The 13,934-nt window shown below is 46.2% G+C and overlaps 1 protein-coding gene across 1 annotated transcript in view; it reads right to left on the bottom strand.

The window, feature by feature from the left end:
- Positions 1-682: 682 nt before the first annotated feature.
- efnb2a (ephrin-B2a) overlaps positions 683-13,934 on the bottom strand; it is a 25,287-nt gene continuing 12,035 nt past the window's right edge. The window contains exons 3-5 of the mRNA XM_079518970.1: positions 10,356-10,448; positions 8,497-8,598; positions 683-5,749 (exon numbers count right to left, since the gene is read on the bottom strand). Coding sequence (XP_079375096.1) covers positions 5,346-5,749; positions 8,497-8,598; positions 10,356-10,448 — 599 coding nt within the window. The 3' untranslated portion in view covers positions 683-5,345. The remainder of the gene's footprint in view (positions 5,750-8,496; positions 8,599-10,355; positions 10,449-13,934) is intronic.

The following is a 13,934-nucleotide window of genomic DNA, read 5'->3' as shown; positions in this document are numbered from 1 at the left end:
GCATATGGCGTATTAGCCAACTTTAGTTGCTTTTTAGATTTAGATAATTAGGTCTATAAGGCGAATCAATAGGTTATCTTTTTCATCTTTCCAGAAAGTATGAAATGTGACAACATTGCTGTGCAGAGCTGAGCAACAAAACTATAGGGTTGACAACCACCCCTTGAAATATACGGAATCATCTCTTATTTGGAAACTAAAAGACGTGTCCCTATATTACACTAATCAGGGACACACGTTGTTCCTTATGTTTTGGGGAATCAATCAATGATACACATCTTACAAGTTCAAACAACTAATATAATGTATAGGTTGTTAACCACTAAACCTCTAGACCAGGGTTCTTTAATGTTTTTTCAGGCCAAGGACCCCTTAATTAGCAGAGAGAGATGAAGCAGGGACCCCTATACTACATTCAGTATATCAAATATTTTCAGCTTCAAACACTTGTTTGATAGCACTATCATCAGTGTAAATGAATGCTTTTCTCCTCAATACTTTTTTCATCTAAACCAAATCACTTCACCAAAAATATACAATCTACAACAATAACAACGTGTCAAAGTGTGACACATTGATAGCTTGTAGATCTGCTATTTTTCATAAACAAGGGTCCTGTAGTTGGCAACCTATAGTCTTAGTGAGAGCGGAGCAACAAAACGAAACAGCCAGACACCACGTCCATAGGAAAAACCTTTTTTATTGAAAAACATTTTCAGTTCGTAACAGACTGGGTGGAATGTGTGTCATCACTTTTTCCGTTTCTTTTGAAAGTGTTTTTGAAACATTTAGTTTCTTACGGCGGCCATCTTGAACTGCAACGAGGAGGGGGGAGGGCGTATAACCATGTGAAAACTAAATTTAAAAACCAGGGGAATAGATGAACAAACAACGCAATCATAATACTGTGTTTACTTACAAACTGGACAGAAACCAAATCATAAACAGAACAAAAATAATAATAATAATTCAATAAATATTTATGGTACACACCTATGGCACAAATATGCAGCAGTCGGTTTGGCAAGTTTCTCTGTTTTCTTCTTTTTTTTTAAAACCAAATCACCATGGAAACAGTGCAAAAGGGGAAGGAGTGTGAGGGACACGGGCTTTTCCATCGAGCGCTAGCTAAAATACATAGCAAAAAATTCAAATTTTATACAAAACATCTTACTTTAAGAGTTTATAAAAAAATGTTTTATTGGGTTCTGGTCAATATTTACACAAGCTATTTACCAAAAAAGTAGTATGCTCTGTTTTTACTGAAGTGTGTTCCATTGTTTTTTCTTCCAGTATGTTTTTTTGTGTCGTTTTTTGTTTTTCCTTTGCTTTCCTAAAAAGGTGAATAAGGCTATCGTAACAACCCAGGATTCCATATACAATACAAACATTAATGTATTTACAGTTTTCTTACCTACAGAATTACGGTGCAAAATTACTGAGTCAAGTGACCAAAGGGCTGACCATACGAGCAAGGCATTTTACAGTAGCCTGAAATACTTGTCCCAGCCTTATACCCAGCCTTATGCTCTGTCGTACAATGGCGCTGCGAGCCAGAAATAAGATAAGCTATAAGCTCAGAGTCGTTCATGGATGCACTGGGTTGTGAGCTTATAGATCTGACATTTTTGGCACGCGACCCCGTCGTACAACGGAGTATAAATTAGGCATGAGCGCCGGCGCCATCGCAAAATTGCTGTGACGCTTCGAACTAGGTCGAACCACAGTCAACACCGCGAGGGGGCCAGCTGTGAGTGTCGGCTGGGATAAGGACATCAGATTTCAAAGAAACTAATAAGATTGTCATATTCTGCCGCAGTCACACAGCAACTAAACATCCTTCTGATATCGATGTCTTTACGTCTTATTTCTCAAATACCTGTCCAGGTACGATGTGACACATCTTTAAATGGTTTTCATTTTTCACAGTTTACCTTTTTTGAACTACGGCACACAGTCAGAAAAAAAGGAAGAAAAAAAAGGTTAAAAATAATACTACAAAAAGAACAAAATAATAAAATAAAATAAGAGAGTATTAACAGCAGGCTCGTGTGACGCACTTTGCTAGTGTTGTTTTTTTGTTGTGTCGATAAATCTTTCAGTGGTTAAGAACACTTTCCATATAGGTGTTGTATTTTTTTTTCTCAGGATTGATTAAAAAAATAAATAATTGCATATTTGCAGATTTGTGTAACCTCTTAGAGGTACAAACCTCAGATCATACAAGGCTTGGCTTTTCAGTGAAATTTGATGTTCGTTATGAACAGATGACAACACATTGAAGATGCATGGGCTGATATATTCATGTTCAGGGGCTTTGGCCTACGATCGATTCACAACGTTCTCAAGCCAAAAATAACAACAATGCATGTGAAATAAACCAAACATAGCTGTCTACCGCTATGTAGGCTTGCTCAAGGGGAGATGCGCGCACACACACACACACACACACACACACACACACACACACACACACACACACACACACACACACACACACACACACACACACACACACACACACACACACACACATGAGATATTGGACATGAAGTGAAAGGAGAGTTTGTGAGGAGAGAGATGCGGAGGGGGTAATATCGACCTTTGGGAAATGCTACTAAGAGAGTATGTGTGTGTGTGTGTGTGTGTGCGTGCGTGCGTGCTTGCGTGCGTGCGTGTGTGAGAGAGAGAGAGAGAGAGAGAGCTACACTGCTGCTTGTATGGAGCTATTTCTGAAATTTGTTGACTCCCTCTGCCCCCATTCCCAGGACCTAACGCTGTGTGTATGCTTGAGTACGTGCATGTGTGCGTGTGTGCGCGCATGTGTATGTGTGTGTGTGTGCGTGCGTGCACATGTGCGAGTGTGGTTGTGTTTGGATGTCCTAATTACATGGGAGTGGATGCAGGGTGAGCAGATATCAAATAATCCAAAAACTAGCTTGCATAATGTGCACTTTATTATACCATAATATATTAAACATACACCTCCTGACAACACTGTGCTGTGTGTCTATCATAAATAAATTCTGCTTTGTCATTGTCGTTGTCGTTGTTTTTTGTTTTATGCTTTGAATGTCCTTTTATTTTCGATTTAGGAAAAAAGAAGAAAAAAAAAAAGTCAAAATGTCACAATAATGGAAATGCTAAGGAGGTTTTGAGATGTCATTAATGTCCCTGTGCTTTGTTTTATTTCTTTATTTTCTTCTGATCCTGGAGGAGGAGAGCATCTGGTCACTAACTCTTTTGGGCCCTTGGGGCCTCCTTGTTCTTCCGCCGGACCCCTGGAGGGGTCAACATTACACCTGACTTATACTCGCTGGTGTTGCGCATCTAAGCATAAGGAAATAGCAAATGTACAATTGTATATCTGCTATTTTTGGCGCCTGACACTGGCACACAACAAAGTATAATCAGGGCGTGTTCAGTACCTACTAGTAGTGCCATTAGCGCCAACTCTGACCAGATCTGTGCATGTGTGTGCGTGCGTGTGTGTGTGTGTGTGTGTGTGGGGGGGGTCTTCCTTTGAAGCAGAATCGGCGCTAAAGCCAACACTAACACCTTCCTTCCTTGCTTTCTATCTTTCGTCCTTTTTTGCTTTCATACCAGGGACAAATTTGTGTCAAAATCCCACATTAGCCCCTACCACTAAAACGTTCCTGAAGTGACAGGTTCACCTGCTCTCCTGTCTCTACCTAAAACTCTCTCTCTCTCTCTCTCTCTCTCTCTCTCTCTCTCTCTCTTCCAACTCTCTCTGTGGACAGGCCTGGAGGTTGGAGGTACCAAGAAAAGGGATTAAAAGTGCTGCTCTATTGTATATACGAAGGCCCTCCAGCCTTCCCAGGAGCCACCTGGGAGGTCCCAGCGTCCACAGTGGGTCGACAACGTGCACCCTGTCCCCCTGGAGACAAGAGGGCGCAAAATTCATGAAGTAAAAAACAAAATACCCCCAAAACGCACCCTTTTTTCTCATCTCACGTACACCATCCGCTGCTCCTCTACAAATACTCTGAGATGTGTGGGTTTCGCCCGTGTCTGAGCGGCACACGGCGGTACGACTTTGAAGTGAAAACGAACCGCCTCACGAAAGTAAAAGGAAAAACATCTGCACGTGTAATATTAACCAGGGAATGAAAACCCAGATATGACCAAAACAAAACCACAACACAAAAGATTGAAATACAAACCAAACAAACAATGAACCTGTGTATTCTTTTTTCTATTTTCTTTTTTTTTTTCATCTCCAAACCTTCAAGTAACATCTGAAATAATGTTTTTCGATTCACTAAACATGTAAAATGGCAGCTGTGGAATGGGGAGAGATGGTGCTGGCCACAAGTAGACCCAAATTGTTCACAATGACGGTGTGTGTGTGTGTGTGTGTGTGTGTGTGTGTGTGTGTGTGTGTGTGTGTGTGTGTGTGTGTGTGTGTGTGTGTGTGTGTGTGTGTGTGTGTGTGTGTGTGTGTGTGTGTGTGTGCGTGTGCGCTTGTGACAGAGGTGAGTGAGGGGGTGTGATGTCCGACAGAGGAACGGTTCTGTCTGGTGAACTCCAGTCTGTCTAGTGAGTAAAATGGCGGAGGCGGCCATTTTGTGAAGTGACTTCATAGTTGGCCTATTATGCTCCTTTCATCTCTCTTTCGTTGTCTCTTTCACTCTCGTTTTCCAGCAGTAGTCTTTTTTTGTTTTTTAAGCTGAAGCCCGAAACTCAACGGAGCACGTGAGGGTTTGTCTCTTCCTCTCCCCACTCTTCATTTCCTGGATTCCCTCCCATCCACATCCATCTGTCCATCTTGTCCAAAAACAACAAAAGAGACAACCACACTCACACACATGCTGCACGGCCGTCTGTCTGCCAGACATCCACGACAGGAGCACGGCAACAGTGCCGGGATGTCCCGCAGCACTTGGCGGCGGTGGTGCGTGGAAACGCACCACCACTAAGGGTCCTTCTCCCACCTCACCTCTCCCAGAGGCCCCGGAGAGCAGCAGCAGAATCCATTGTGGTCGTTAATGTCTCTCTCTCTCTCTCTCTCTCTGTCGCTCCCTCTCTCTCTCTCTCTCTCTAGAACAGGCCAAAGAAAAGAACAAAAATCTAGACGACAACGAGGAAACGTTGGGAGCACGAGGAGGAGTAGGACGTGGAGGCGAGGATGGGTTGGGCACCAGAGAGCAAGTGAGCGTGAGAGAGATAGAGAAATAGAGAGAGAGTTTGGGGGGGTGTTGACTGACAGGCAGGCATTGGGGGTGGGGTCGTCACCAGAACGCCCCCCCTCCCCTCGAACGCCGTTAAGTGTCACTCTGTCAGGGACCGTCCACAAACACGCGTGTCCGTGCCGACGCTGTCCATCAGACCTTGTAGTAGATGTTGGCGGGGCTCTGCGGCGGCATCTCCTGCACGATGTACACCGGGTGGCCGTAGTCGCCGCTCACCTTCTCGTAGTGCGGGCAGAACACGCTGTCGGCAGTCCGCAGCGGGATGATGATGTCGCTCGGCTCCGAGCCGTTGTTGTTCCCGCCTCCCCGCTTGGGCGTGGCCAGCGTGCTGAGCGACAGCGCGGCGGCGTGCTGAGGCGAGTGCTTGCGGTGCCGCCGGCGGTACTTGAGCAGCAGCAGGACCAGCATGATGATGATGATGATGAAGATGACGCTCCCCGAGGCGATGCCGGCGAACAGCGCCACCTCAGAGCCGATGACCGAGGACGTCTTGCCGTTGCCCGTGCTGGAGCCGTCGCCTTCTCTGGCGCCTTGGTCTGGATGGAGACACAGACACGGAGAGGGAGACAGTTAGATTCTGCTAAACATCAAAGCTATAGCATCATTCCGTCAAAATAACAAATCTCAATATCAAAAAAGACGTGAACAGATACTGTATCTCTAACGTATATCGGCAGTAAAATGTTATAACTAGCACCTGTCAAGAAGGTGACAAGAAGGGATACAAGGAAGAGGGGAGTGGTAGGGGGTGAAGTCTGAAGAGGACAGTTTTGACTGTGGTGGTAAATGTGGGGAGTGAGTCTGCAGTTCTTCTGTCTGCTCAGAAAGTCAGAGAGAGACGTGATTGAGTGAAGGGATGTAAACTGATCTAACGGGATCCCAATGGAGATCTATGAAGATGCGATCCACCTTTCCAAAAGCGTTTTATTGATGACTGTACTCACGACCCACTCACAACGACGTGTTATGAGCTTGTGATCTGCTGTTTTCAAAAATGCTTGAGACATTTCAAAAATATATTGTTACTTTTTTACTTTTGGTCAAGTAAAATATTGCTTGTAAGAGAGTATTTCTATATTGTGCTATTGCTACTTTCACAGACCACTGTCTGCGACTGTACTCTGGGTCTCTAGGGTGAATGTCTTTTCATGGTGTTATGATGGAAGACAGGCAGACAGCACAATGGCTCAGAGAATGAAGCTTGCCTCTGGAAGGCTTTCAGAAAAAAAAGAAAGGTCACATTCGATCGTGAGCCATTCAGATTCAGAGAGTCACAACCACGACCTTGAACGCAGGACGCGCCGCAGCCTGATAGCAGATACAAAAGGCTGCATTTAGATACCGTACAGCCGAACGGCACCTAGAATAAATTACGTTTTAAGAGACATACAAAAAGGGAACTAAACAAACGGCACTAGAGGAAGAAAGGGAGAATAAAACGAAAGAGAGATATTTGATATGATCGTGACACATCAATTATGTAAGCCAAGCGTTGCTCTCTGCAGAAGCTGGGAGTTTTTCCAGCACCTCCAGGGCGGGTCTGTTCTCCTCTCCCCCAGGACGTGAGCCCGTTCCCTGGGCAGTAGGATTATTGTCTCCCCCTGTCTGGCGCTGTGTCCCCCCCCAGAGGCCCTACAAGTTCTGCTCATGCCATGGAAGTGGGCTTGCGTGTGTGCGTATAGTTTGTGCGCATGGCTGGCATATGTGTCTGTGTGTGTGTGTGTGTGTGTGTGTGTGTGTGTGTGTGTGTGTGTGTGTGTGTGTGTGTGTGTGTGTGTGTGTGTGTGTGTGTGTGTGTGTGTGTGTGTGTGTGTGTGTGTGTGTATACGTGTTAGATAAGGGATATGGCAGGCAGCCCGAAAGAGAGGGACCATCTCGTTGTTTTACAAGGGGATTATGCTGCCTCAGAACCTCTTGACACCCATATGCTGCTCTGCTCCAAGATGGAGGGATGGATGGATGTGCGGGTGGGGGGATTTCAAGCCTCTGCTTTTAATCCCCCCCTTGGTCATGCATTTTGATGGCTGGTGGGGATATGTTTTATCCCTACTTCTGATCAGACTGAATTAATTATACATTTCCGTTTGGAAAATGCAGACTGTCTGATATGTTTGATATTTGTTTGATAATATCACATTTACACACTTTCAGCAACAATGCAAGTTTAACAGCGTTAAATCCTGTCTCTATTTGGGGGATTGCTATTTCCGCTAACTGTTGTATCATGCAGTATAGGCTTAAGTGGTTAATGTAGGTGTGGTTAAGTGGTTAAGTGATTTGTCTTTTTTTACAAACTGAACCCTGGATGGACGGATGGAAGAAGGGAGGGCAGGAAGAAAGGAGGGAGGGATGGAGGGCAGAAGGGAGGGACGGATGGACGAAGGGATGGATGGAGTGGACAGAGTGGGAGAGGAGGGGAGGAAAGTAGGATAAGGTGCTGACGCAGGCAGAGCGCTGCGCCACAGTGGATTTATGGCCTGGCTGTCGCTGGGATTTGGGAAGGAACACAGGAACAAAGTCACCTCCCCCATCTGTCCTGCAGCCAATCACGGACAGACGGATGGATGGAAGGTTGTTTATATAGGTCACTTCTCCACTCTGTTCCCGTTCCTCTTTCCCCCAAAACTCACAGCATGGTGTAAATGTTTGGTCCCATTTCAGCTGTTTTTTTGGAGGGGGTGGGGGACAATAAAGCTATACTTTGTTGACCGGAGTCCCCCAGGGGTCCGTACCAGAGCCCCCTCCTTTTTTCACCTCTGCGACAGAGTTTCTCAAACTTTTACATTTCAAGGACCCCCATAAGTCTGAGAGTGTACAAGTGCATTTGGTTGGGAGGGGGCGGTTCTGACTCTGACCTGGGGGCCCGGGGGCTGAATTTCAGGGGGCTGATAGCTGTATTGCCCCCCCCCCCCCCCCCCCCGACCGCAGGGAGAAGGACTGCAGCAGCCCCTGAGAAGCCGCAGCGATGGATATCGGCATCATGGGCAACATTCAATTACCAGCCTGATGGATTGCTGACCTTTTTCTTTCTGAACACACACACACACACACACATATTTTCACACATCCCAGCACGCACATACACTCTCGCCTTATCCATTAACCAATTGAACCCTAGCATCCCTATTCCGGGGGGCGAGCTTGTAGATCTGCTATTTTCAGTGAAGAGCTGGTTGTAGCTGACTCCACAATCATGGACCAACACGCAACATGTTTTCAAAAAATCCCTGTACAAATCTGTACAAATCCCTCATTGAATGAGCGTATCTCATGGCTCTCTCACCTGGCTTTTCCAGCACTTCGTTATTTGGTTTGTTGTCTGCATGCTTGGGCGGGTGTGGCAGTCTGGTGGGGTTGTCTTTGGGTGGTCTGGGGTCAGAAGGATCTGCAGCAAACACAGAGAACAAAAAACAATGCAATCAGATCAAACTCTATAGCGTCCCTAGTTTTAGCAAGTCGTTCGACATTCTCAAAAGACGCCTAAGCATATAAGGGGGTGTACTTTCTTTTTTATTTCCTTTTTTTGAATAGGTCTATAAATAATCGTTGCTATAGTATAGAGTGTTTGTTCAGTAACAGGGTACTGTCGCATTGCGACACATTGTGAGCTTGTAGATCGGCTATTTCCATCGTCTGATGGTGCCAGGCTTAAATGATTCTAATGGTCAATTGATCTCTGATCAATCTCGGTTGTAAGGCCAAAGAGAAACACAGAGGTCCTAACACAAAGGTTCTGTGCTGCATCTTAGATCAGTGTAACGTGTCAAAAGCCATAACACTAACAGAGAGCAGCGGACTGGAATCTGACAACAAACCAGCAGAGCATGCAAAGCAGCGAGCGGAGAGAGCTCGAGCCCAGAGGACCCCATGGCCTTTATAGAGAACAAAATCCATCAGGGAGATAGATCGGGCTGCAGACACAGGCAGGGCTGTGGCAGGGCTGTGGCACACACACACAAACAACTGTTTGTACCATCGGTATTCTCTTCCACGGCGGATCGCATGGCACCTATTCCATTACATTACATTACAATCACTTGTCTGCAGCTAAATCCCTCTATTGTCAGCTCTCGACCTACTGTTTTGGTAATGCTACACTGCTTTTCTGAACACTATAGAACCCTTGTTTTGGCAGCGGCTTCTATTCTCGACCCCACAGAACTACTTCTGGGCTGTGTTGTGTCTCTTTCAACAAAATCTGGAACTGCTATTCTCCCATGAAGCTCCTATTGAGAACACCAGGCTCACTTTTTTTTCTTTCTTTTAGCTCCCATTCAGCTTCTGACGTCTTTTTCTCAGCATGTCCGACCTTCAAACTCAAATTCCCAGCATGTGTTGTCACCACGACTTTCAGGTCCGACGCGGCTCCCATTCTCAACAACAACTCAAACACGTCTCGGCCCAAAGGATCACCCCCCTGTGATCAGTGCTAGACCCACATTACTGTGGAGTAAGTCCCTCTCCTCGCCTCTACTCTCCTCTCCGTCGAAGCGTGCCAGCTGTGATTAATTCTCTGACCTTCAGTGTGTGTGTTTGTGTGTGTTTCTGAGGAGAACACTGACCTACAGATATTACAGCTCTAGACGTATGCTGCACATTTAGGAATTAGCATCGTCATTAATTAAAAGACAGGAGAGGCCGGGGCCTGTGACAGCCCATACGTACTTGACAGCTCTGTGTGTGTGTGTGCGTGTGTGTGCACGTGGGAGCGTGCACAACATTTCCACTAGATTACATCTGGTCCCCCGCCCACCCATGCATCAACCCACCCACCCACTCGCACGACACCCAAGACGTCATGGAGACCATGGAGCTGTTATCTACCGCACATCCTGCTATGACCTTATACGGGTGTGTTCCTGTTCCTCACGCCCATCCCACCTAACACAACTACAACACAATTGGACATTTTCAGCTCAGATCTCGTCAGTGGTAGTGCTGGTTTTAATTTGTAGCAAAGTGACACTTTGGTCTCTCCTGAACATGTGACACATGTGGTTTGATTTGAGGGACTGTGTCATTGCGTTGTCATGGTGCTTTACAATGCAGACACTGACAGTGGACTGTTAGCCTGCCCTACAGGATCATGATGTCACACTGTCTTCTCAACGTGGCTTGATATGATATGACTCTACTACTCACTCTGGCCCACTTTCATGGTTATCCTCATGGATCTGGTCTTGCACACGCCCCCTTCCTGGTTGTCGATGCCGTCCATGGTGCCGTTAGATGTAGCTGGAGAGAGAGAGAGAGAGAGAGAGAGAGAGAGAGGTTAGTATTATAGACAACATAACAAATGACAGTAAATCAATCAATCAAGTAGCAAAAAGACACCAAAAATCGTACATCATAGAGTTATAGCCCTATCTTAAAAGGTGCTAGAACTATTAGAGGTGAGTGTGAGATAGACAGAGAGGGGGGGGGGGGTAAAGCAGGAAAGGAAAGAAGGTGGAAGAGGAAGAAAAATTGACAATAAAATCGAAAATCTGCGTGGTCGGCCATTTTGGGGGGCCACACAGTGAAGGTTTTATCGTAACATTAGCAGGTGACGACGCTCCAGGGAGCACTGGCCCGTTATAAAAACACACTCTCACGTTTAAAAAGCTCTTAACGCTTCCATCTGTATAAAGCAAAAAACCTGCTGGCAAGGCGGACATAAAGAGAGGACAGATAGACAACATAAGGCAGCAAAACAGGGTCGTAAACTGAAGCCCAATTTATACGTTGTTGTACAATGAAACGAAAATAGCCAATACACGACGTTGTGAGCTTGCATGTCACCTATTTTGGGCGCACCAAAATGAGAGAAGAGGATAGATTTTTCACTTTTTAGTGTGTGTGAGAGAGAGAGAGAGAGAGAGAGAGAGAGAGAGAATGAGAGGTAATGAAAGAAAATGGCAAAATGAGAAGAGACAGAGGGAAGAGATAAATGTCGGGATGACGGTCAGATGAAACGCGCTCATAGGAAGTTAAATGGGTGTTTAAAGTGTGGCGATGACAGAAGAGGCGCTCTAAAGACTGTGTTTAAGGACCTGGCAGATGGAGGAGTCCTGAAAACAGATGCTTTAAAAGGCCTTTCCTTTATAAGATGGAAAGAGAGCCATTTTAATTTGGATTGAACAATGTCGCATATGTGTGGAGCGCAGATGTGGCCTACATGGATACTCACTGAAAAACACACACACACACACACACACACACACACACACACACACACACACACACACACACACACACACACACACACACACACACACACACACACACACACACACACACACACACACACACACACACACACACACGCATGCACACAGAGTGCTGCCCTGTCATGGTGTCATCAACAGGATGCTTTCAAGCCATTAAACTCGGTGCCCTCCGCATTGATCTCATTTGAGGCAATGGTATTAGTCTGTTGTGTGTCTGTGATGCCCCCGCAGGCCAATGGCAGAACTGAGCTGGATTTAGCGAGGGAGCTCTCTCACTTTGTGTGTGTGTGTGACTGTGTGTGTGTGTGTGTGTGTGTGTGTGTGTGTGTGTGTGTGTGTGTGTGTGTGTGTGTGTGTGTGTGTGTGTGTGTGTGTGTGTGTGTGTGTGTGTGTGTGTGTGTGTGTGTGTGCGTGTGCGTGTGGCTTGTGGTCTATCAGGTCAGTAACACAGGCTAATGAGCTGCCAGGGTTTTAGCCGCCTGGCTTTGTGCCAGTGTGCGCTGGCCTGACCCCGTCTCTATCCCTCCATTCATCTCTCCATCCATCCATCTATCCATCCATCCATCCATACAACCACCCTATGTCCTCACAACCCAACAAATACTCTCTCTCTCTCTCTCTCTGCCATCCTCTAGTCTAGGTGAAGGGGCAGGCGCCTCACTGCCTATACTTGATGGAAACATAATGCATTGCACGCACACACACACACACAAACACACGCCACTGCTCCTCAAATCTCACTCAGAGGTGAATTATACACTAAAGAATCTTCAACGTCTTCGCCTTCTCTCACTGTCCTCTCTCAGCTCTCTCTCTCTTTCTTTCCTCTCAGACAAATCATGCACAAGTCGACTGTGATGTCAGCAGACACATGTTGTGCATGTTAACGAGGGCTTCTTCTCTCTCTCTCTCTCTCTCTCTCTCTCTCTCTCTCTCTGACCGGTAGCTTTCTAGTGGAGTCTGAAAAGCACATTACGAACAAAGCTTCTTAAAGGCTTGTGTATGCATGCATGTGTATGTCTGCGTGTATGCGTGTGTGCGTGTGTTCGTGTTCGTGTGTGTGTGTGTGTGTGTGTGTGTGTGTGTGTGTGTGCGTGTGTGCGTGTGTGCATGTTTATGTGCGTGTATGTGTGCGTGCATGTGTGCGTGCATGTATGCTCGCCCTATAAACCTGTTAGCCCAACGGGCAGGAATTCCATAATCCTGATATAAAGCCAGATGTCATTAACTCCCTCAACACCCAGTTTGCTTTGCGTGGTGGGATTATCAATGGTTTGGCCATTGATTAGTGTTTTGGTGCGCGCGTGCATTTGTGTGTGTGTGTGTGTGTGTGTGTGTGTGTGTGTGTGTGTGTGTGTGTGTGTGTGTGTGTGTGTGTGTGTGTGTGTGTGTGTGTGTGTGGTGAACAGAAGGTAGCCTAAATGTAGGTCCCCTCCTCAGTCCTCATGCCGCCGAAGTCGGGTTGAAACCTTTTATGTCCAAAAACACGTTCTAAATGATTAGAACATGTGACGTGTTGTAGATCAGCTATTTGTCACTATACTGTTGTGTGACACTATGACTCAGCAGGGCCATAATCTACCAACAACTTCAATCATGGAGATACGAGGTTTCTGTGGGAAAGCTTCCCTCCTTCCTGGCTCCTTGCAGCCTTCCCCTAGGTGTCCTGTGAGGACACTTGTTACATAAACCCCCTCCTCTATCTCTCTCTCTCTCTCTCTCTCTCTCTCTCTCTCTCTCTCTCTCTCTCTCTCTCTCTCTCTCTCTCTCTCTCTCTCTCTCTCTCTCTCTCTCTCTCCAGACCTCATCACATTAGATCAGATCACATCAGATCAAATCAAACTGCTGCTTCTGCTCTACCAGCCCTGATGCTTCAACCTGTCATCTCCGGGCGTTCAGACTCTCCTGACATGCATGTACACGCACGCACGCACGCACGCACGCACGCACGCACGCACGCACGCACGCACGCGTTTGGAATTTCTATACTTCTCAGCATCAATACGCCATTTCGACCTTTTTTAACCCAAACCCAAAGCCTGAATTTATACTTACTTATCGCTCTGTGATCGCGTTGTGAATTAGCTCATTTCGGAGAGTGACACAGGCGCACAACAACTAAGAACAGAATGGCATAAATCCAGCCCTGACCCCAAAACCCAACCTCTAAATGTGTAATCCTAACCCTAACCCAACCATTTCTCTGGTGAGTACCAGGACCATTTGCCTCACAATGTCTATTTGTGTGGGACCCTCAAAAGTATAGGAAAACTATTGTGTGCACACGCACCCACGCACACACACACATACACACACACACACACACAAACACACACACACACACACACAGGGCCATACCAGGGCAAGCAGCCTGGCAGTGGTTTGACCTGGTTTTAAGTAGATTGACTTGCTGAATGACTGGCTGGCTTCTTGGCTCGGCTATCAACATAAAAATAAAAGATTCCCTGGCCTTATTAATGTGCTGTACAAATTGGACTTGGCTTGTCATTTA

Source organism: Electrona antarctica, assembly GCF_951216825.1.
Source record: "Electrona antarctica genome assembly, chromosome: 13".
Lineage (NCBI taxonomy): Eukaryota > Metazoa > Chordata > Actinopteri > Myctophiformes > Myctophidae > Electrona > Electrona antarctica.
Note: the sequence above shows the minus strand (reverse complement) of the source record. Positions and strands in the feature narration are given on the sequence as shown.